At 39.7% G+C, this 21987-nt stretch overlaps 1 protein-coding gene across 6 annotated transcripts; it reads left to right on the forward strand.

Moving 5' to 3' along the window:
* The first annotated feature begins 2 nt into the window (after positions 1 to 2).
* Positions 3 to 21575, forward strand: Garin2 (golgi associated RAB2 interactor family member 2). 6 transcript variants are annotated; one of them, XR_016537563.1, is made up of 9 exons: positions 3 to 146; positions 3624 to 3711; positions 4629 to 4824; positions 7110 to 7315; positions 8320 to 8944; positions 11418 to 11647; positions 15387 to 15541; positions 15717 to 15745; positions 19195 to 19251. XR_016537563.1 is itself a non-coding variant. In XM_090344312.1 (9 exons), the coding sequence occupies exons 3-9, from the start codon at positions 4633 to 4635 to the stop codon at positions 21487 to 21489; spliced, it is 1374 nt and encodes a 457-aa protein (XP_090200438.1). In that variant the 5' UTR covers positions 3 to 146; positions 3624 to 3711; positions 4629 to 4632; the 3' UTR covers positions 21490 to 21575. The 6 variants fall into 6 exon arrangements, 4 of the variants coding, with proteins under 4 accessions (XP_090200438.1, XP_090200441.1, XP_090200442.1 ...); XR_016537564.1 differs by lacking the exon at positions 19195 to 19251 and adding an exon at positions 17984 to 18124; XM_090344312.1 differs by lacking the exon at positions 15387 to 15541 and adding an exon at positions 21472 to 21575 and having other exon boundaries at positions 19195 to 19268.
* The last annotated feature ends 412 nt before the right edge of the window (positions 21576 to 21987 follow it).

A 21987-nucleotide genomic window follows, 5' to 3' on the forward strand; every position in this document is an offset into this window, starting at 1 on the left:
GTCTGCCTGAGCTGTGCTTCTTTTGCTAAGTGGTTAATCACCTGTCCAGTAGAGATGTGAAAAGAGTGGAAGTGTGCTACTTGGAGATTCTTCTCCTAGTCAACATCCAGGAGGTTCCCAGACGCCTATTTCAGCATCATCTCTGCGTAAGTGTGTGCCATTACCGCAAACTGGGCATGAATCAAATAGAGGAGGGGCTGGATAGTTCCATGAATTCTGTTCATTTGAGGGGAAAGTGTTTATTTTCTTTCCATTGTCTTCTTTTCCTTATAGTTTTGTTTTTTGTACCTCAACTACAATGATTAGGAAATTTTAATACCTACTACTTGAATTTCTTCTTCTTAAAAAATAATCTGGCCAGGTACCAGTGGCTTGCGCCTGTAATCATAACTACTCAGGAGGCTGAGATCTGAGGATCGTAGTTCAAAGCCAGCCATGAAAGTTCACGAGATTCTTTATTTATTTTTTTTTTTGCCAGTCGTGGGCCTTGAACTCAGGGCCTGAGCACTGTACTTAGTCTTGGAAGCACCACTTCCAGCTTTTTCTATGTATGTGGTACTGAGGAATCGAACCCAGGTCTTCGTACGTGCTAGGTGAGCACTCTACCACTAGGCCAAACTCTCGGCCTCCTTTTTTTGTTTTGTTTTTTGGGCCAGTCCTGGGGACTGAATTCAGAGTTTAAGCACCAGAAGTGGCACTATGGCTCAAAGTGGTAGAATACTAACCTTGAGCTGAAGAGCTCAGGCGTAGGCCCAGAGTTCAAGCCCCACAGCCAACAACAACAACAACAAAAATCTGTCAGTTTGATCTTTAAAATGACACAGTAATCAAAGCCTTGTTAGAGACAGAAGTCAAGGAACTACGTTCAAGGCCAGCCTAGGCATAAAAAGCTAAGGAAACATCATCTTTGACCAATGGCTTTCTACAGTGGTACACCTGTTATTTCTAATCACACAAGGAAGGACAAATACATGGTCCAGACCAGAGCAAACATGGAGCAAGACCCTCCACCTCAAAAATAACCAATTCCAGAAGAGACAGGAAGCATGACTCAAGTTGTACAGATTCTGCCTAGCAAGGAAGGGGCCTGAGTTCAAACTCAGGTACCACCAAAGAAAATAACAGAATCCCTTCTAGGTTAATTTTTGATAGTACTGGGATTTGAACTCAGGGCCTCACACTTGCTTAGCTTGCTTTGCTGACACTCTACCACTTGACCCATACTTTGTTCTGCTTTGTTGCTACTCATTTTGGAGACTAAAATATGGCCTATGATCAGATTTAATACAGAATCTCTCTGCCTTTCCTTTTACTAGAAGTCAGTTACCAACATAGCTGCTTTTTCTTTTTCTTTTCGTTTCTTTTTTTTTTTTTAAAGTTGTTGTTATTGTTTGCCATGGGGCTTGAACTCAAGGCCTGGGCACTGTACCTGAGCTGAACAGTTCAAGGTTAATGCTCTACCACTCTTGAGCCACAGTATTACTTTGTATTACTTCCAGTTTTCTGGTGAAGAGTCTCACAGACTTTCCTGCCTGGGCTGGCTTTGAAACAGGATCCTCAGCTCTCAGCCTTCTGAGTAGCTAAGATTACCGCCGTAAGCTACCAGCACCCAGCCCCCCTCCCTCTCCCTTCCTTCCTTCCTTCCTTCCTTCCCTCCCTCCCTCCCTCCCTCCTTCCTTCTTTTCTTCCTTCCTTCCTTCCTTCCTTTTCCTGCTGCTCCAGAGGCTGAACTCAGAGTCTCCCTGCTACCCCTAAGCTTTTGGTTTAAGGCTATCACTTGACCACTTGAGCAACCGCACCACTTCTAGCTTTTTCATATCTAACTAGAGTCTCATGGGACTTTTCTCAGATCTCAGCTTCCTGGGTAGCAAGGATATAGGCATGAGACACTGGTTTCTGGCAACAATGCTCCCTTTTCTGATGAAAATTATACTGTAATTCTGCAGAAAAAATATTTGCTGCTATAATTATCTACCATTGGAATTGGAAGAACAGAAAAATATCTGAGGGGGATGAAAGCTGGTTAAAAGAAACCAGAAAAGCTGTAAAGGACCTGCTACCAATAGAATAAGTTATGGTCTACTGCAGTCAAGGTTAGATTCCTCTAGGCTGCCCTTGCTCTTGCTACACCGGGCAAGCCCTTACTGTAATATTTCTCTACATCGTGCCTGCTTAACTCAGTGTGTAGGACCTTTGATACATAGCAAAGGCATGAATTATTGAAAAATATAAATTATGATTGGAAAAGATGTATCCACAATCCCAGTACAACAAATTATACCAGAAAGTAGCTCTGCATTCCCACAGCAGCCTCTAAACACCCAGCCTCTGCCTCTACTCCAATTCACACCTCAGTCAACACGTTCCTGAAGTTCCATTACACATACACTGGAATGAACAAGATTGCCTTCTTGCCACATGTGTGTGTATATAAATATATCTATATAAACTACAAAAGTTCAGCTCATTAATAGAAATAACATTATTGCAATTATCACTGGTCACATCTCTTCTCCAACCTTCCACCAAGAAGACTGCAGTCAGATCATTTCCTGTGACGTTTAGGATAATGCTGAGTTCACTATCTGGCAGTTTCAGGATGAGGATGAGCTGAGGACACATTGAAGATGGTGATGAGACTCACCATGAACAACCGCTCAAATGAGGACAGCAACCCTCTCCAACTATGCTGTTTCCATCGCTATGACAAAATACTTGACATAAGCAAAACCAAAGGAGGAAGGATTCATTCTGAGTCACAGCTTCAATGCAGGGTTATTTTGTTGCATATTTTTGGGCCTGGGAGAGGGAGAGCATGATGAAGAGGGAATAGTAGAACAGAAATACTCACCTCTTAGTGGCAGGGAAGCAGAGAGAACGAAGACGGAACCTGGCACAAGAGATAGCCCCCAACAACATATCTCTAGTGCCCTGCTTCCTCCAACTAAGCTCTACCCTAAAGTTGCTGCCACATCCTAATATTGCCATTAAATTATGAGCCTAATTTAGGAGGAGGAAGAGTTAAACAAGGGGAACAAGGGAGGATAATGAGGGTGAGTATGATCAAAGAACAATATTGGAATATGTGAAAATGACTAAATAAAACCCATTAAAACATATAAAATATGTACACACGACCAGGAGGTTGGCCTACTGGTAGAGTGCTAGCCTAACATGCAGGAAGCTGTGGGTTCAAGTCCTTGGTATCACATACACAGAAAAAAGCCAGAAGTGGTGCTGTGGCTCAAGTAGTAGAGTGTTAACCTTAAGCTGAAGAGCTGAGGGACAGCCCAGAGTTCAAGCCCCACTAACAACAACAACAACAACAACAACAACAACAACAACAACAAACGTGTGTGTGTGTGTGTGTGTGTGTGTGTGTGTTTGTAGAGAAAGAGAGAAAGTCTATCAGTGAGTTAATCTAATTATTAGGTTAATGACTCCAAGAAATAGGGAAAAAAATCTCCAACACAGGAAGCTTTTGAAGATGACACTCACTACACCAAACCTAACACCCCCAAGTGTAGTTACAGGACTCTCAGCTATGGGTCTCAACATAGAGTAACAAATAAACATTAGAACTGAAATTAGCTTCTTTTCTCTCTTGGTTTTCTACACAAAAGGCTTCATCATGAAAAAGAGGAAGCTCAAACTGCAGTGAGTCACAAACTTTATCTCCAACAGTGGATTGTAACTCTTGGCTGAGTTGAGGTAAGAATATTTGGCTATTATGAATTAAATATTGCTACAAATACAGTGGCTCTTCGAAGGGCTGAAGGTCTCACTTAGGAAGTACAGCATCTGTTTAACAAGTATGATGTCCTCAGTTCAAACCCTAGTACTGCCAAAAAATAAAATTACTTCACGGTTGTGTTTTTCAATTCTTTAGGTTTATATACCCACAAGTGGACTTCTGGGTCACTTCTACATCTAATTTTTGTAAGGAGCCACCATACTGTCTCCCACAGAAACTATACCACTTACATCCCACCAATCACACAAGAGCTAAAGCTTCTCTGCACCCTTGCCAACATTTACTGCTTTTAAAAACAATAATTGCCAACGCATGGGTGTGAGGTAGGAAGTCGTCATACTTGTGCTTAGCAGTTCTTTAATGATTAGTGGTGGTTAGGGTGTCTCCAGGGGGGTCACTGACCATTTGCATTTATTCTTTGAAGAGATATCTGAGTAGCTGGGTATCCTTGAATGTATGCATGATTAAAAAGGAAGTGCTCCCACCAATTTGGAAGAAAAAACAATGTTGTAGGGAGAAAGTCTCCCAGAGACTAACCTAATCATGTAAGTTTGTAGCCACACGGCCCTCACCTTCATTAAAAGTATCTGTGCTAGAATATTTATACTGCCTAACATGTAACATCCTTTTTTTTCATATATTACTGTTGCTTCTTTGCTTGCTTCCTTACTATCTGTCACCCCATAGAGTGTAAGTGGCAGAAGGCCAGGATCTCCTCAGTCCTTTCCAATGCATCCACAGTGTCTGGCACAGTGTCAAGTGTCTCCAGAATATTTAAAACTGTCAATTCAAGGGATAAATGAAATAAGTATTATATTCTCTATATCCTCGACTGTATTATTATTCCCTCAATTTTCTAATTTTTATACCTAAGCACAATGAAGAAGAACACCAAAAAGTTGGATGATCAAGATGTTGGTCCAAAGACGAATGAACAAGATGTTGCTCCAAAGAAGAAAGAACAAGATGCTCAACCCAACCCACAGCCTGGAAATGTTAAAAAGAAGATGGATGGCGGAGAGTATGCCCCTTTTGTAACTCCTCCCACATTAGAGAGTAATTTCATTCAGGTAAATAATACTTGAGCTCTGAATTTTAAAAGTTCAGTATTTAATTTTCTCAAAGACAACAAGAACAACCAAAAAATCTAGGAAGAGAATTGTTTTAAATGTGGCAAGGGACTATGTGATATAATTAAGGAGAACAATTTTGGAAATGTTAAACAACCTGAAATAATTACAGTGTTAAAGTGACATCCGACAAATTCTTAGGAGGATTTCTGTCCTAATTCCACTGTAATTTTCATTCTAACATAATCTTCCCAGAGTTACACAAAATGATTTTTAGAACATCCTGTCACAGGAAAACATTCAGCTAACTTCTTTTTTAGATCGAGAAGATATCCTAAAGCAAAACATCTAATGGGGAAATGGAGGTTAGCTCAGGGGTAGAGGGCTTCCCTAGCATAGCAAGGCCCCCAGGTTCAATCCTAAGCACTGACAGCGAAGGAAAGGAGAGAACAGGAGAAGAGAAGGAAGAGAAGGGAGAAAAGAGCAAGGGGAAGGGAAAATGAAGGGGAACAGAAAAGAAGCAAAGACAGTGATTGGTAACAAGCTAGATATTAAACTAATTTCATTTGTTCTGAAGGAAAAACCTAACAAAGTCAGCAAACAGCTTCCTTTCTCTGAGAATGCACTTACATTATGAATGAAACCATTCAGTGCATTGGAAACACTTTGGGTTTGTACTGGTCACATGTGAGAAACATGTCCTGTCCACCTAGCCAGTTTAGCTCCACATTGTCCAGGTTGTCAGCTATGGAAAGACTTCCAAGGCTCCATATCCAGAGATGGGCTATCAGTTAGCAGACCTATTGGGAAGTATTCAGGAAGTTTGTAAATTTGATGTTAAAACAGCCATTTCTCTTATTCTTTTAAAAACAAGGGCTTGCTGTGTTACCCAAACTGACCACAAACTCCCTGCCTCAGCCTTCCGTCTAGCTGGGTCTACAGGCATATGCCCCTACATCCAGCTCATATAGCCATTATTAAAAATTAAATTCTAGGGCTGGGAGTTTGGCCTAAAACTAGCATGCATAAAGACCCAGGTTCGATTCCTCAGTACCACATACACAGAAATAGACGAATGTGGTGCTGTTGTTCAAGTGGTAGAGCTATAGCCTTGACAAAGCCCAAGGACAGAGATTAGGCCCTGAGTTCAACCCCCAGAAAGGCAAAAAAAAAATTAAATTCTATTGCTGGTGAAGTAGCTTGGGGTTGAGTACATGCTTTGCATACATAAGTTCCTAGGCTTGATCCTCAGTATTACAATAATAATAATAACCAAATAACACAAATTTTAAAATGTGTCTAAGACAAAACTGATAGCCAAACTTCATAATCCCCAAATTTTACTATATTTTTTATCTTAATGTTTTGCAAGGTCTATGGAATTAACTCTGAAATTCATATTCAAGATTATTATACATTATATTATATATATATATATATCAGTAATTTACTTTATTTCCAGTTTTGGCAGTAGTGGGGCTTGAACTTAGGACCTGGATGCTGTTCCCAAGTTCTTTCGCTCAAGTTTGCATTCTACCACTTTAAGCCACACCTCTTTCAGTTTTCTGGTAGTTAATTGGAGATAAAAGTCTCATGGGTTGGGGCCGGGAGTTTTGCCTAGTGGTAGAGTGCTTGCCTAGCATGCACGAAGACCCGGGTTCGATTCTTTGGTACCACATACATAGAAAAAAAGCCAGAAATGGTGCTGAGGCTCAAGTGGTAGAGCTCTAGCCTTGAGAAAGTCCAAGGACAGTGCTCAGGCCCTGAGCTCAAGCCCAAGACTGGCAAAAAAAAAAAAAAAAAAAAAAAAAAGTCTCATGGGCTTTCCTGCCCAGGGATGGCTTTGAACTATGCTCCTCAGATCTCAGCTCCTGAGTAAACTAGGATTACAGGCATGAGGCACCACCAGCTGGCCATCAGTATTTTAAGTGCATCTTCCAAGGGCTAACTTACATGTTTTATCCGTCACAGGCTCTGGCCCCCTCAGCTAAGTCCAGACCCCCTGTTAAGCTGTTCCACAACACCCTGAACTCATACTTGGTGACAGCAATAGTCTCTCTCATTGTTCTGGGTTCACTTTCCCTGTGCATCTCCCCTAAGTCAAGCACTATATCTGCTCCAAGCACTCTGCTATCTCCAAAAGTTAAAGTAAAGAGTGCAAGTAAAGAGTGGATACATCATGCTTTGGTTCCCTTTCCTTCTTGGCATCTCTTCCACTGCTCTGGTAAGCCAGGAGGTTAAGCCATGTCTTTGATCAAAAACTCCTTCCTATGTTTTGCATTCAGGTCAATAGGAGAGGTGAATCCATTTACCTTCATAACCGAGCCAACTGGGTGACCGTAGGCATGTGTTCTTCCAGTCCAGCTAATACGACCCCCAACGTGATGCTGCTGGCGTATCTGACATCTGGTACTCAAAAAGATAAGGGACCCTTCTTCAAGAGTCTCCTGACATCACCACCTCCCTCTAAAGCAAAGCTGATTCTCACCAGGTGAGTCACAGAGAAAAGAGTAACAAATCTCAGAGTCAGGTGCCCATAGCTCTCCTCCTATAATCCTAGCTACTGAGGACACTAAGACCTGCAATATTGAAGTTCAAAGCCAGCCCAGGCAGAAAAATTCCAACACTCTCATCTCTAGCAAAAAATAGATCTCGGAGCTGGAAACATGACACAACTAGGAGAGTGCCAGCTATGAGCAAGAAAGCTGAGTAAAATCATAAGGTCCTGAGTTCAAGCCCCCTAGTGGCAATATATACATATATCGGAATTTCTTTGAAAATATTTTTTTCCCTGTGAATCTGAAAACAGAAATGAAGATGAAATTACTCTAAAGGAGATCATTTAACTCTGCTATAAATAACAGTATCTGGCCGGGAGTTTGGCTAAAGACCCGGGTTCCATTTCTCAGTACCACACACATAGAAAAAAGCAGGAAGTGGTGCTGTGGCTCAAGTGGCAGAGCTCTAGCCTTCAGAAAAGTCCAAGAACAGTGCTCAGGCCCTGAGTTCAGGCCCCACAACTGGAAAAAAAGAAACAAAAACAAAAAAACATTATCACTAAAGTGTGGGAAAGTAGTTTATGACAAAGGCAGTCATAAATGCAGAGAAGGCAGAAACTAGCTAAAAATAATAAAATTCTTAAAAACCAATATAACAGGAGCTGAAGAATCATAACAACAAACTACCTCTCGCATCAGTATGCATCAGATTAGCTCTAATCTTGTCTCAGGCACTCACTTGCTGGTATAGGCATCTTTAAGCCTATATCAGGTAGGATTATTTTAAACAAACAGTTTCTATGCCAAAGAGTTGAGGATCTGATTTCTTTTTTAGCACATCAGAGTCTCAGGCCCATAACTAAGCTAACACTGCTTTCAGGAACCCCCTCCCCGTAGCCTGTTGTCCTGAAACTCACTCTTCAAGCTGTTACAAAACACAAAGTGAAGATATGTTTGACATCTCCAGTAATGGTGTTCCCTTTGCATTTATTTGCAGGTTTCTCCCTCTGGAGTTTGTGACGCTTTCTGTGCATGATGCTAAGAACTTGCGCCTCAAAGTAAAGCTAGTGAGTGGCCGTGTCTACTACTTACAACTTAGCGCCCCTGCAAACAAACAAGAGGCCTTATTTTCCCAATGGGTGGACCTCATCTCGGTCCTGAATCAGGAGAAAGCCAAAGCTTCCAAAGTGTCAGAAGGTTCAAGCGCCTCTGAAGTCACAAACAGCACAGAAGTCACAGGCTCAGCAGACATCATGGATATTACGGCGTGCACGGGTCTGCAGAGCCCCTTCTTGTACACATACACTGATTCCTCCAGTGTATCGGGGAGCATAGATTTCTCAGACACCACCGATGTCACAGACGTCACTGATGTCACTGACATGCCAGAAAACGAGCGCCCAGAGATACCAGACATAAGAATTGTCACAGAAGTCACAGAAGTTGTAGACGCCACAGAAGGCACAGAGATTCCCAATGCCACAAACATCTCAGAGGTCACGGTGGTATTTGAAAATGATGACATAATAAGGGCAAGACAAGAGGAAAACTTAAATGACATGGAAGAGCTCAGTGCTTTAACAATCAAGCACTGGAGTAATAACCAAGACCATAGTTCTCAGGTAGCTGACATTGATGATAAAAATGCTATGGAGGGCCGGGAGTTTGGCCTATTGGTAGAGTACTTGCCTAGCATGCACGAAGATCTGGGTTCGATTCCTTGGTACCACATACATAGAAAAAGCCAGAAATGGTGCTGTGGCTCAAGGTAGAGCACTAGCCTTGAGGAAAGCCCAAAAACAGTACTAAAGCCCTGAGCTCAAGCCCAGGACTGGCAAAAAAAAAAAATGCTATGGAATGGGGCAGGAGGGTGGTCTAGTGGTAGAGTGCTTACCTAGCATGCATAAAGCCTGGGGTTCAATTCCTTGGTACCACATACACAGAAAAAGCTAGAAGTAGTGCTGTGGGTCAAGTGGTAGAGCACTAGCCTTGAGCAAAAGTGCTCAAAGACAGTGCCCGGTCCTAGTTCAAGCCCCAGAACTGGCCAAAAAAAAAATGCTACAGAATTTAATCTGAGTTAACTAATGTTAACCAGAAGATTTAATCCCTAAATCCTGGTGGTAACGGAATTGCAAGAAGTTTCCTAAAACATGACCCCTTCTTACCATCGAATTTAATGCACCATCAGTGTGATGAAGAAAGCTAGGACTCAAGAGATCTATAGGCTTGGGCCAGGGGTTTGGCCTAGTGGTAGAGTGTTTGCCTAGCATGCACGAAGACCCGGGTTCTGTTCATTGGTACCACACACATAGAAAAGCTGGAAGTGGTGCTGGGGCTCAAGTAGTAGAGCGCTAGCTTTGAGGAAAGCCCAAGGATAGTGCTCAGGTCCTGAGTTCAAGGCCCAGAACTGGCAAACACACACACACACACACACACACACACACACACACACACACACACACACACATACACACACAAGATAGAGACCTAGGCTAGAATCTTGACCTTGAACATGAATTATGGGATATAACTAGCTAAATCAGTGAACTGACAAGAGTTACTGTCAGGATATTGTCATGGTTGGTTATTGTTAAGGTTGAATTGGATATAGAAGTGTTCAGGACTTGAAAGATTAGTAACAAGTTTCAATAAGGAAAGGTAAGGGTGGAAATTGGAAAATTGAAAAAAAGTGACTATCCTTAGAAAAGGCCCAGAAGCAGGAAAACATGGATCCACAGGATGTGTAATTCTGAGAATGAAACATTCTTGGATCTAACTTGGCTTACTGAGGTACTGTCATCGTATCTGGCAAGCCACAAGAGAAATCTGTTAAATTATTACTCTGTAATAATTTTAAAACTTTGAAGTATGTTTCCTAGCCTGGAAAAATGTTCATGTTATAAACGAGTAACAAATAAAGACTATACTTTGTAACATACGAAAATACATTTTTCAACCTTGGGCTGTCCTAGCAGAGATTTACAATAGAACAAAATCTAAAGACATAAGGCCAAATAGTATGACACTAAATGTAAGGACCTCCAGGATAAGGGAACAAAAGCCATATAATGAGTGATTGTTGTCCTTAATGTACTTTGCTATCTCTCATCTCTTTTGCCATCCCTTGGTTATCTCATATTGTTACAATATTTCACCTTGTTATCTGGTATATTTTATATGTGCTTAATTGGTTATTTGAAATTGGATAGGGAAGGGGGGAAATCAAATGAGCGGGGGGCGGGTGGGAGGGAAATGAGGACCATGTCATGAGAAAGGGTATCAATGTTTGTGAAGTTATGCACCTTCTTTCTGGTGAATATAATGTAACCCTTCTATTAATCACAATAAAAAAATAAAATAAATGATTAAAAATACATTTTTCATATGTATGTTCAGGAGAAAAAATATATATTGTGTATATATATTTTCTTGTCAGAAAATACATTTTGTCTTTATGGAATTACATTTCTACCATACTTTCAAGGAAGTAATTGCAGGAATGTACTGGGCGTGGCAATGTGGGGGGAGAAGAAAGTACAGTGGTGAAGAATGTCAGAGAGAAAGGCTGTAGACTGGCTGAGCCATTGCCCTGCGGCCTGAGTGAGACATTCTAATGCTGTCAGCCAGTGGAAACAGTAGCACACTCACAGGTACCCGGAAATTAAGAGACTCTAAATTTTAAGTACAGGTTCTGAGACTTCAGAAAAACTCATTAGTATTATGATAAGTTCCTGTTTAGCCACTCTTAATGAAGAGCAACCTCAGATTGGACAGTAGGTAGCAAGGCCTTTTGGGAAAACCTTAAGGAGTGCTCTAATGAGTGCTGATGGTTATGTGAGGTTCTGCATACATGACATGAACTTTCGAATGTGCCACCTGGCTTTGGATTCTCACACTCTCTTCCCTCTAATGCCAGCCTGGTCTCTTCCTCTTGGCACACAGCACCCTCTCTCTGGGTTTTGGCTACTGGACCCAGGTACTCACCACACTCAGTAAACACAAATAAAATGAGTGGATGAAATACTGCTCCACACACAGCCATGGCTGTGTCATGTGCTTCCATTACCTCATTTGCTTCTGCTTATTCTCTTCAAGGAAAAAATTGAGAATATCCTGAAACATGGATGTCTACGAAATACAAAAAGTAAGACTGAATTAAGAGACACCACAAAACATGTTACCATCTCAAACATAACACTGACTTTCCAAGGGGAAAGATGTTTTCAGACTACACTGACTCCTCCAGAAAATGAAGAAAAGAAATCCAAAGATGACATCTCTGAAGAAAAGAAAGCTGATTTTAAAAAGAAAGCTACAGAATCTAGGTATGAAGGGGAGGAAAAGATGGGGATGCTAAGACTGTGGTAATGTAAAACAGATATATGCTTTTTGTCCCCAGGACATCAGACTGAAAATTCTCAGCTAGAGTACAATTGTATGATGACACAGTCCACCTCGTAACCAGCCACATTTCATTCAACCTTGGTTAATTTTTATTTACATACCAGATGTTTACTCCTGTTGTTATTCTGGCTACCAACCTGGTGCCACTTGTATGGGCTTTAGAGAATATCATAAAATCATAGTGCTCATATTTTGAGTCCTGGAGGAATGGTGGGTAGTTTTTCCTTAGTTTGCATATTTATTATATTTTCTTCTTTATTTACTATGTATCCCTTATACTTCTCTATACTGCCAATAATAATGTGAAAGAATCATTTTCATAATTAAAGTAGCTTTTAATGCAAAGTGAACTGCAATCCGAATATGAGTGACCATGAAGTGTTACAAAGATGAAAGGGAAACTGAGCATTTTGCACATATAAGGCTGAGTGTAAGGTTCATGACTATAGTCCCAGCTGCTCTGGTCTGAGGCAGGAGGCTCCTCTGAGCCAAGGAGTTCCAGACCAACTTAGATAACAGCAAGACTACCTCTTTTTTTTTTTAAGTTACATTGGTAAAAATGAAAATGAGAAATGTAATTCATTATGTCTATTTTTACATATATAAAAGAAAAAAGCACACACCTTTTTAATATATAAAAGGAAAAAAAGCTCACACTTACAACCCTAGGTGCTCAAGACACTGAAATCTGAGGATCACAGTTCAAAGCCAGCCCAGGCTGAAAAGTCCAGTAGTCTCTTACCTACAATAAATTACTCAGAAAAAGTGGTGCTGTGACCCAAGTGACAGAGCACTAGCCTTGAACACAAAGAGGCTCAGCAATAGTGCCCAGGCCCTGAGTTCAAGCCCCAGGACCAGCAAAATAAGAAAGGATGCCCAGCATGTAAAAAAAAAAAAGAAAAGAAAAGAAAACCCTTCATTCATTCTTGAGGACTTAAAAAAAAACATTCAGGAATGTATATCCATGTTTAAAAAAAGGGAAAATAAGAAAAACCAATAAAAAAATGAAATTCACTAGAAAATTTCTAAATAATTTGAAATACTGAAAAGAACTTATTTGATTCTTCCAAAAAACAAAAGAACTAAAGATAGATTTAGGGAGAAGGGAAGTACTGAGGTTTGAACTTAAGGCTTCATACTTGCTAGTCAGGCAACTCTACCACTTGAGCTAAACCTTATCCCTTTTTGATTTAGTGTTTTGTTTTATTTTTTTCAAATAGGTTCTCATGTTTAAACCCAGGACAACCTGGACTTTGATTCACCTACCAATACTTTGTACATAGGTGGGATAATAGGCAGAATCCCTCATACCCAGCTTATTGACTGAGATGGGGTTCTCATTAATGTTTTTCCCACTGGCCCTAAACCACAAGCTTCCTATCTCTGCCCACTAAAAACAGTATTGTAGGCATAAATCACCAAGGGATAGCTGTGTTTTTATTTTTGAGATTAAAGTTGAAAGTGTCAAACATTAGTAAAAATGTTGTCAAGGAAGATTATGTTCAATTTTGCTTAGTAACTTGGAAACCTGAAATCAAGTAAATGACTTTAATAAAAATACAAAAATGGCATAACAAGCACAATCGGAAACTGGGAACTTGAAAAAATAAAGAGCTACCACTGAAGAAGATGGAAGGAAGAGGGAAGGAGACAGAGACAGAGACAGACAGAGACAGAGATAGACAGAAAGAGCAAGAGACATGGATGTGTTACACAGGTGGTCAAGAACAGACTACAAAAAAGGTACATTTGATCAGAGAACTGAAAAAATATAAAGCTCTGGCAAAAGAATTATAGGATGCATAACAATTACGATAGCTTCTAAATAAATAAGTTTAAATACATCCATGCATACAAAAGAGGGAAAGAATACGTTATCTTTATGGAAGAAGTAGCTAACAAGAATTTGTAGAGGATTCAGTTCACAAATGATTTAAGGACAGGAATAGTACATTTACCCCAGAGACAAATAGTTGGAGGAAATCAGCCTCAGGAATAACGAAGAAATACAAGTCAAGCAACTATCAGTCAACTTTTTGCAGTATGTTCCTTCCACTCCTGCTGATACTGGAGGAGGGGCACTTTCTGCAGAGTCTTCACATAGCAAATGTGAATATGCCTTGACTCATAATCTTACCAAAACACAAGTCAAGAAAAGCAAAAGAAACAAATTACTTTTAAGAGACCCACAAATCATGAAATCAGAGGAATGTTTGTTTAAGCGTCTAGGCAGGGCACTTCTCCCCATTCCACAGGTGTAAGTGCCAAGACATTCAAAGTGCTGAGTCTTCATTATCTCCTCTGGAGGGACATTATCTTAGGTTCTCACAGTGGTTCTCAAAGGGAGGACGCAGAGCCTGCTGTGCCAGTAGTGGGTCTTAAACTCAGGGCCTGAGTGCTTTGCTGTAGCTTTTTCATTCAAAGCAAGCAGAGCCCCTTTTCATAACTAATTGGAAACGAGTCCCACAGATGGTCCTGTCTGGGCTGGCTTAGAATCACAATCCTCAGAACTCAGCCTCAGTTTTGTCTTTGTACTTATTTTTATTTTTATTGTTAATATTTAAAGGTGATATAAAGTCAGGTAATGAGTGTATTTCCTTCTGGGCAATGTCATCCTTTTTATCATTTTTAATATTTAAAAAATCAGTTGAGGGCCCAGCGCTGATGGCTCACGCCTGTAATCCTAGCTACTCAGGAGGCTGAGATCTGAGAATCAAGGTTCAAAGCCAGGCTTGGGCACAAAAGGACCTGAAACTCTGATCTCCAATTAACCTTTAGAAAACAGTAAGTGGGGCTTGGCTCGAGGGTAGGGTAGTAGCATTGAGCTGAAGAGCTCAGGGACAGTGCCCAAGCCGAGTTCAAGCCCCATGACCCACAAAAAAAAAAAAAAACTGCTTTGCAAATTTTTGTTATTGTTATGATTACAATCACTATTAGAAATGATGAGATTCTATGTAACTAGAAAAAATCATAGAATTTTAGAAATATAAAGTATGTTAGAATTCAACAAATCTCAAATTACTAGACCCTTTAACTTCCCATGCCATTAATCCACTGACTCTGCTGGGAAAAAAAAAAAGTGTTCTAAATAATATGCTTACATTCTATTTAACCAGCATAGGTTCTTTTTTTTTATTGCTTATTTGCATCAGGAACATAATGATGATGACTAGTTGGGATCTAATTTCAGAATGTTAATTACAAATGAAAGATACTATATGCTAGGAGCAGAATGGAATTCATCGATGCTTAACTCTAGGGACGTTAGTAGGCCTTAGGACAATAAGGTTGATAAGTTCTATATTATTTTTCTTCTCTGGCACCATAAATTTCAGTAAGTTTATATCTGTGTACTTTGAATACTGAAAACAAAATTAAACAATTACCTTGCTGAATATTTTACTCTGATTCACTAGACTTTAAAATGTAAACTATTTAAATCTATATTGAGATAAAGGCAACAGAAACTTAAACTCTATTCTGCCACTTTAGGTCTTTCAAAAATGAAAAATTTAGCTGGGCAAAAATGAAAAATTTAGCTGGGCACGGTGGCTTGCGCCTGTAATCCTAGATACTCAGGAGGCTGAGATCTGAAGATCTCGTTCGTAGCCAGTCCAGGCACAAAAGAACCTGAAACTTTTACCTCCAATTAACTTCTAGAAAAAAGACTGAGTGCAGCAGCAACTAGCCTCTCCTGAGACCCGAGGCTGGGAATACTGCAGGCTCACTGAGTGACTGGTGAGAAATACCATCAAAACAGATTGCATGTTGTTACATACAATTTGCTTTTAAGGCTTTTATAGGCTGGATAACTTGTAAGTAAATATTTTCTAATCTTATAGTCATTAACAACCTATCTTTGATAAACATGATTCATTACTACCACAAAACATTTAAGAGAATGACTAGTTATCTTACACCTAGAAATTCTTTGCTACATAGTTGTGGTCATAGTCGCAAACCTTTGAAATCTGATATTTATTTGTACAGGTTCGTGAAAAGGGATTCAAAGACTTCAGGTATGGAATGAATTTCATTATATTTTTTAATGGCGATTCTTGGTGTGTAGGAGTCACCTGTAGGTTTGTTTTTTTTAATACTAGAGCAGCCAAGGGCAAGAAGATCCAGTGAGATAATTAATGCATTCCCTTTCTTGGCTTTGCTCTATTCTGAGAGCCCTGCACTAGAGAAAGAAGCATGAATAACTCCATGGCTAGTTCTTCAGGCAGACTCCAAAATATAATAATAGTATTTCTAAGGGGGAATTGTCTACCATAAAATACTTGGCAATATTTTTCTCCCCTATCAGTTGACACTAATGTTTCAAGGAGTAGTAGTTTCCTCTATATTCCTACATCTAAAAATCTTTCACTTGTAACAACAAATGCTTGACATGGAGATTGTTTTAGAGACATGCATGAAATCTCTCCTTTTGATACCTGCTGACTGACCTCTCAATTACTTTCAAACCTAAGAGGCAGAGTAGGCCTTAGTTATAGTCGCAAACATTATTATTATGGAATAGATACTGGGAAACATTTAACTTATCTCAAGTGGAGAGAAAAAGAAAAACTACTTCAAAAAACAAGAATAAGCTGGGTGCAGGTGCGGTGGCTCAAGCCTAATTACCCAAGAGCTGAGATCTGAGGATCAAGGTTCAAAGCCAGCCCAGCACAAAAGGACTTGAGACTCTTATCTCCAATTAACCTCTAGAAAATGGGAAGTGGGGCTTAGCTCCAGGGTAAGGTGATAGCTTTGAGCTGAAGAGCTCAGGAACAATGCCCAGGCCCAGAGGTAGGGCGGTAGACTTGACTTGAAGAGCTCAGGGACATTGCCCAGGCAGAGTTCAAGCCCCATGACCCACCAAAAAAAAATTCACCATGATGTGGTGCCTATATTATCACCTATTATATCAAACCTGAGAACACTGTAGAGAAATGCTACATTCTGCTGTGTGAAAAAAATGCAAATTTTTCTTTGTAGTCTACAAAATTTTCAACTATCAATTTCTATCCCAAATTCTATTTCACAAAGATATCCAACTATGATAGGCATGATGACATATATCTATAATCTCAGCACTGAGGAGGTTGGGATGAGAGGATGCTGTGTTTAAGGTCAGCCTTGCATAGGGTGTTTAAGGGAAGCCTGAACTGCATACCAAGACTCTATATCAGGGAAGAGAGAGGGATGGGAGGGGGGAAAAGAAGAAGGGAAAGGGAGAGAGAGAAACAAGAGTCAGAGAAAGAGATTGCGGGGGGTGGGAGGGTGGGGGGAGGGGGAATCAAATTAGATTTTTCTGAAATCCTAGAGTATCAACATAGGGGAACATTTTATTTCTTGTTTGCATAAGACAAGGATATATATATTAACAATTTTTAGAACTCTCTGTAATTAGTGCATTCTATGTATGTTCTGAGACACTCATTTATTTAGCCATAGAAATCCAAACAATATACTCAAGCTGTTTTATTCTATGTATGACTAATTCTTTCACCTGTCTTCTGGCACAAACACAGTTTTGTTCACATGAGTGAACATTTGATGCATTTTGGTGCGACATATCTTTCCTTCTGGGAGATATTAAAAAATAACAGGACATTTACTTGGTCTTAAGACATGTATACATAATACAGATCAGAATACTGTATAAACTTTAAAAATAGAATGGGAAATTAGGGAAGATTTTTTGAAGGAAGCACTTTTTTAAGGCAAGTAGAAAGTAAAAACTGGAATCACAGTCTGGGATACTGTACAACCTTCTAGAAGGTCCACGAAAAGAACAACACACACGGAGGAAATCTGGAAAGAGAAGATGAAAATTTCAACTTTTAAACATATACTCAAAAGCTTCAACTCTACCACCTCTGTTATACAAAGATATCATTTAATCTCTCCAGACCTCAGTTTCCTCAACTGTAAAATGTCTGAATATAGCTGTGATGCTGGGGTGAGAGCACAATTAGCTGTCTCAAGACCTTTGGGCAGTTACAATCTACAAATGGACATGTCTGTGCTCCTTCTGGCTCATCTTTGACAGTCTTGCAAGAAGCTTGAATTGATCTCTGGAAATCCACAGCTAAGCAGAGTGTCAGTCATTGAGAAGCATTGCTAAGTCAGGAGGATGGTACAATGTACAGCTTGGATAGTCCGTTTTCCACCAAGTGTTAACTATTTTCCCTCTTTGTTTTCTTTTACGTATCTTCTCATTCCTTTCTGTCTGTCTCATGTCTTCCCATTTTTTTTTTCTTACTTAGGCTTATATAGTATTTCAGTTTTCCCCCTGATTAGCTTTTCTTTACCCTTTTTAAAGCTCCTCTAAATCATTTTCCCTTTCATACACTCTTACCTTTAACACTCTTTACCTCCAAGAAAATAAAAGATTAGCCAAATCTTAATCTGCATTCTGTTAAACTTAGTGTGAACATAGATGGAAAAAAGTATCTAATTTCTAAGTGAAGACAGATTTATAACTCCTCTTCCAAATTTAGTAAACAATTTCCTGATGTGATTAAGCAGCAAACTGATATTCACCCAGCTCCTTGGAAAGGCTAGTTGGGGACCAACATCTCTAATTCATCTCTCATACTTGTCCACATTGGAGGGAATTACTTTTTCTCCTTTCTACATAAAGTTTTAAGTAAGGTGGCACTTTAAATAAACTTTTTATGACAAGACTATGTACCTACATGGTACAGCCTAGATGAAACTCTCTCTCCCCACCCCTCTCTGTCTCTCTGTCTCTGTCTATCTGTCTCTTTGTCTCTGTCTCTGTCTCTCTGTCTCTATCTTACTCTCTGTCTCTCTGCCTCTGTCTCTCTGCCTCTGTCTCTCTGTCTCTCTGTGGTAATCCAAATCCATTTATCTCTTTTCTTAAGATTTCTTAACTTTTTTTAGGCCTTATTTTACTCAGCTTTTCTTATTTCTTTACAATGAGCCCAAATTTTAGTCTTCTCTATGATCTCATGTTACTTTTCCAAGAGGGAAAGGAATAAGAAAACATGAAAGATTCAAGAAAAGGAAAATAACTGAGAAATATCAGAGGATTCTTTCACACCTACTCATTTTCCACTTTCCTCTTAAATAGCACAAATTGATTTCCTTACAACCTTAAGCATCTAGGTTCATACCATTTTGTAAAACTCAAACTAAAAGGAAGGGAGGATGGTCCCTTTCTGAAGGGTAAAGGTTTGTAAAGTCAAACAATGAGTTCCACTGGCAAGAATATAGACTTTTCAAGGAGGTAGTTAGAACATAAATCTGAACTTAAGACCCAAATTAAGTTCTTTCTCCTATTGCCTTTTTCCCACTTTTACCCTTTTTTGTCTTTCTCACTTCTCTCTTTTTCACATCTCTCTAATAATCTCTCCACTTTTTCTCATTCTCTTTCCTTCACACTCTCTTTTCCCTTACATCACATTCTTTAATTTCCTCAACCCTCGGCTTCATCTGTCTTCCCCTTTCCCAGTGGAATATATGGCAAGAAAGGAAAGAAAAAGAAAAAGGCACACTAGGTGGGAAAATGTGCAAGGTAACCCAGAGGTAAGGAACTTTTAATAATTGTAAATCTCACTATTTCAACAGTGTCAGACACTTTCTAGCTTATGCTCTATGTGTGTGTGTGTGTGTGTGTGTGTGTGTGTGTGTGTGTGTGTGTGTGTGTGTGCGCGCGCCTGTATGTGTCTATGTGTCTGTGTCTGTGTCAACACTGAGTTCATTAAACTGAAGGAATGATTGTTGCACCAGGCATGGCTTTATCAAGAACTACTTACCCATCTTGTCATGATTCTGTTGATGGAATTGAGGGCCACGCTTTTGGCATTTGGGCAAGTTAGGATACAGCTAAGAATTAATGTCTGCACACAGGAAAGAGATGACTAAAAAAGAACAAATATCCACAACAATAATCCTGTGATCTCCATGTATATTCCTTAGTCTCTTCTTGTTCTTTTGTCACTTCTTCCCCTTACTCATTGTCTTAAAAGGCTCCCTTTAACTTGTTCTTGGTGGTGGATGGATAGCATATAGAGTGAGATGTGTAGGATCCAATGACTTCTAAGGGAGATTAAAAGGACTGCCATCTCTTAGTAAAGTTTAGGGTTTAGAGAAAGAAATATTTGGATATATATATATATACACATGGACATATGCACATATATGCATAGATATAGAGAGAGGGGGGAGGGAGAGACAGAGAAAGAGAGTTCAAGAGCCAGTACTAGGTCTTGAACTCAAGATCTAGCACTCATGTTTTCTCTACTCAAGGCTGACACTCTACCATTTGAGTCACACCTCCACTTCCTGCTTTTTGCTGGTATTTGTAGATGAGAATCTAATGGACTTTCCTGCATAAGCCAGCTCAAAACTCAATCCTGAGATCTCAGCCTCCTGAGCTAAGATTACAGGTGTGAGCCACCAGCATCTGGTGAAATAGCTCAGAATTGTATGATGATGTCATTCTATAATTGGTTTATTCTGTGAGAATTAAATGTCATATTCTAGAATCTCTAGAGAAATCCACACATAAAAAGAATGACAGAAAGACAATATAATACTATATTTAAATACTGACTTCAAATACTCTCAAATACTTTTTGTTTGGGGCCGAGAGTTAGGCCTAGTGGTAGAGTGCTTGCCTAGCATGCACGAAGACCCAGGTTTGATTCCTCGGTATCACATACATAGAGAAAAGCCAGAAATGGTGCTGAGGCTCAAGTGGTAGAACTCTAGCCTTGAAAAAAATAAAAATAAAAAAAGAACCCAAGGAGAGTGCTCAGGTCCTGAGTCCATGTCCAGGACTGGCAAAAATTTTAAAAAATAAATACTTTTTGTTGAACAAACCTGTATTCCATCTCCAGAGTGAATAAGACAGTCACAAGAAACCCAAATACTTAAACTGAATGGTAATAAATAATAAAACCTATCTAAATGATTTTAATGCTCATATTATGAAGAAAAGCTGTACTGTAAATATGTTTTAACTTTTTTTTGCCAGTCTTGGGCTTGAGCTCAGGGTCTGAGCACTGTCCTTGGACTTTCTCAAGGCTAGAGCTTTACCACTTGAGCCTCAGCACTACTTCTGGCTTTTTTCTATGTATCGAACCTGGGTCTTTGTGCATGCTAGGCAAGCACTCTACCACTAGGCCAAACCCCGGCCCATGATTTTTCTTTGTCAGTTGTGGGATTTGAACGCTGGGCCTAAGCACTCTCCCTGAGCAATGTGGTGCAAGGCTACCACTCTACCATTTGAGCCACAGTGCCACTTTGACTTTTTTTCTTAGTAATCCTGAGACTCCAACTCAGGGTCTTGCAAGGGCTCTACTACTAACTACATCCCCAGCCCATACTTACTTATTTTGTTGGTCATGGAGCTTGAACTCTGGGTCTGGGCGCTGTCCTTGAGCTTTTCAGGTCAAGGCTATCACCCTACCCCTTGAGCCACAGCACCACTTCCGGTTTTCTGGTGGTTAATTGAATATAAGAGTCTCACAGACTTTAGTGCTTGGACTGGCTTTGAACCTTGATCCTCAGATTTAAGCCTCCTGAGTAGCTAGGATTATAGGTGTGAGCCACCATGCCCAGCTCATAATTTTCTTTTTTTTCAATCACTTATTTTATTAGTATTAGGTGTTTTAGCACTGTAATTAAAATCAACAACTTTAAAAATTCTATATTGCAAATTTACATTCTGTATTTCAGAACTTTATACTAAGTGAACTGACTTTATTTCTTTTTTTCTTGCCAGATAAATACAAACTACTAAACTAAAAAACAAGTACAACTCAAGAAAAGACAATCAATACAAAAGGAAAAATAAAACAGTGTCTTCTACTGTTGGCAGAAATAAAGACTACTAATCATTAATAATTCAAATACAGTTAATCTAATTTCTTAAATTTTAACTATACTTATAAACAAGATACTTTATTTTATTTTATTTACTTTTTTGCGCCAGTACTAAGGCTTAAACACAAGATCTAGGTGCCATCCTTTAGCATTTTGGCTCAGCCCCACTTCCAGTTTTTTTTTTTTTTTTTTTTTTGCCAGTCCTGGGCTTGAGCTCAGGGCCTGAGCACTGTCCTTGGATTTTCTCAAGGCTAGAGCTCTACCACTTGAGCCTCAGCACCACCTCTGGCTTTTTTCTATGTATGTGGTACCGAAGAAACGAACCCAGGTCTTCATGCATGCTAGGCAAGCACTTTAACCACTAGGCCAAACTCCCGGCCCCTAAGAACCTGAGACTTTTTCTTTTTTTTTGCCA

Source organism: Megascapheus bottae, chromosome 14, assembly GCF_031878675.1.
Source record: "Megascapheus bottae isolate mThoBot1 chromosome 14, mThoBot2.hap1, whole genome shotgun sequence".
In the NCBI taxonomy this organism is placed as follows: domain Eukaryota; kingdom Metazoa; phylum Chordata; class Mammalia; order Rodentia; family Geomyidae; genus Megascapheus; species Megascapheus bottae.

Coding starts and splice junctions, on each gene's coding strand:
- Garin2 (XM_090344312.1), top strand. CDS start 4,633: ATGAAGAAGAACACCAAAAAGTTGGATGATCAAGATGTTGGTCCAAAG. Junction 4,825..7,109: donor TAGAGAGTAATTTCATTCAG/GTAAATAATACT, acceptor TTTTGCATTCAG/GTCAATAGGAGAGGTGAATC. Junction 11,648..15,716: donor AAGAAAGCTACAGAATCTAG/GTATGAAGGGGA, acceptor TTATTTGTACAG/GTTCGTGAAAAGGGATTCAA.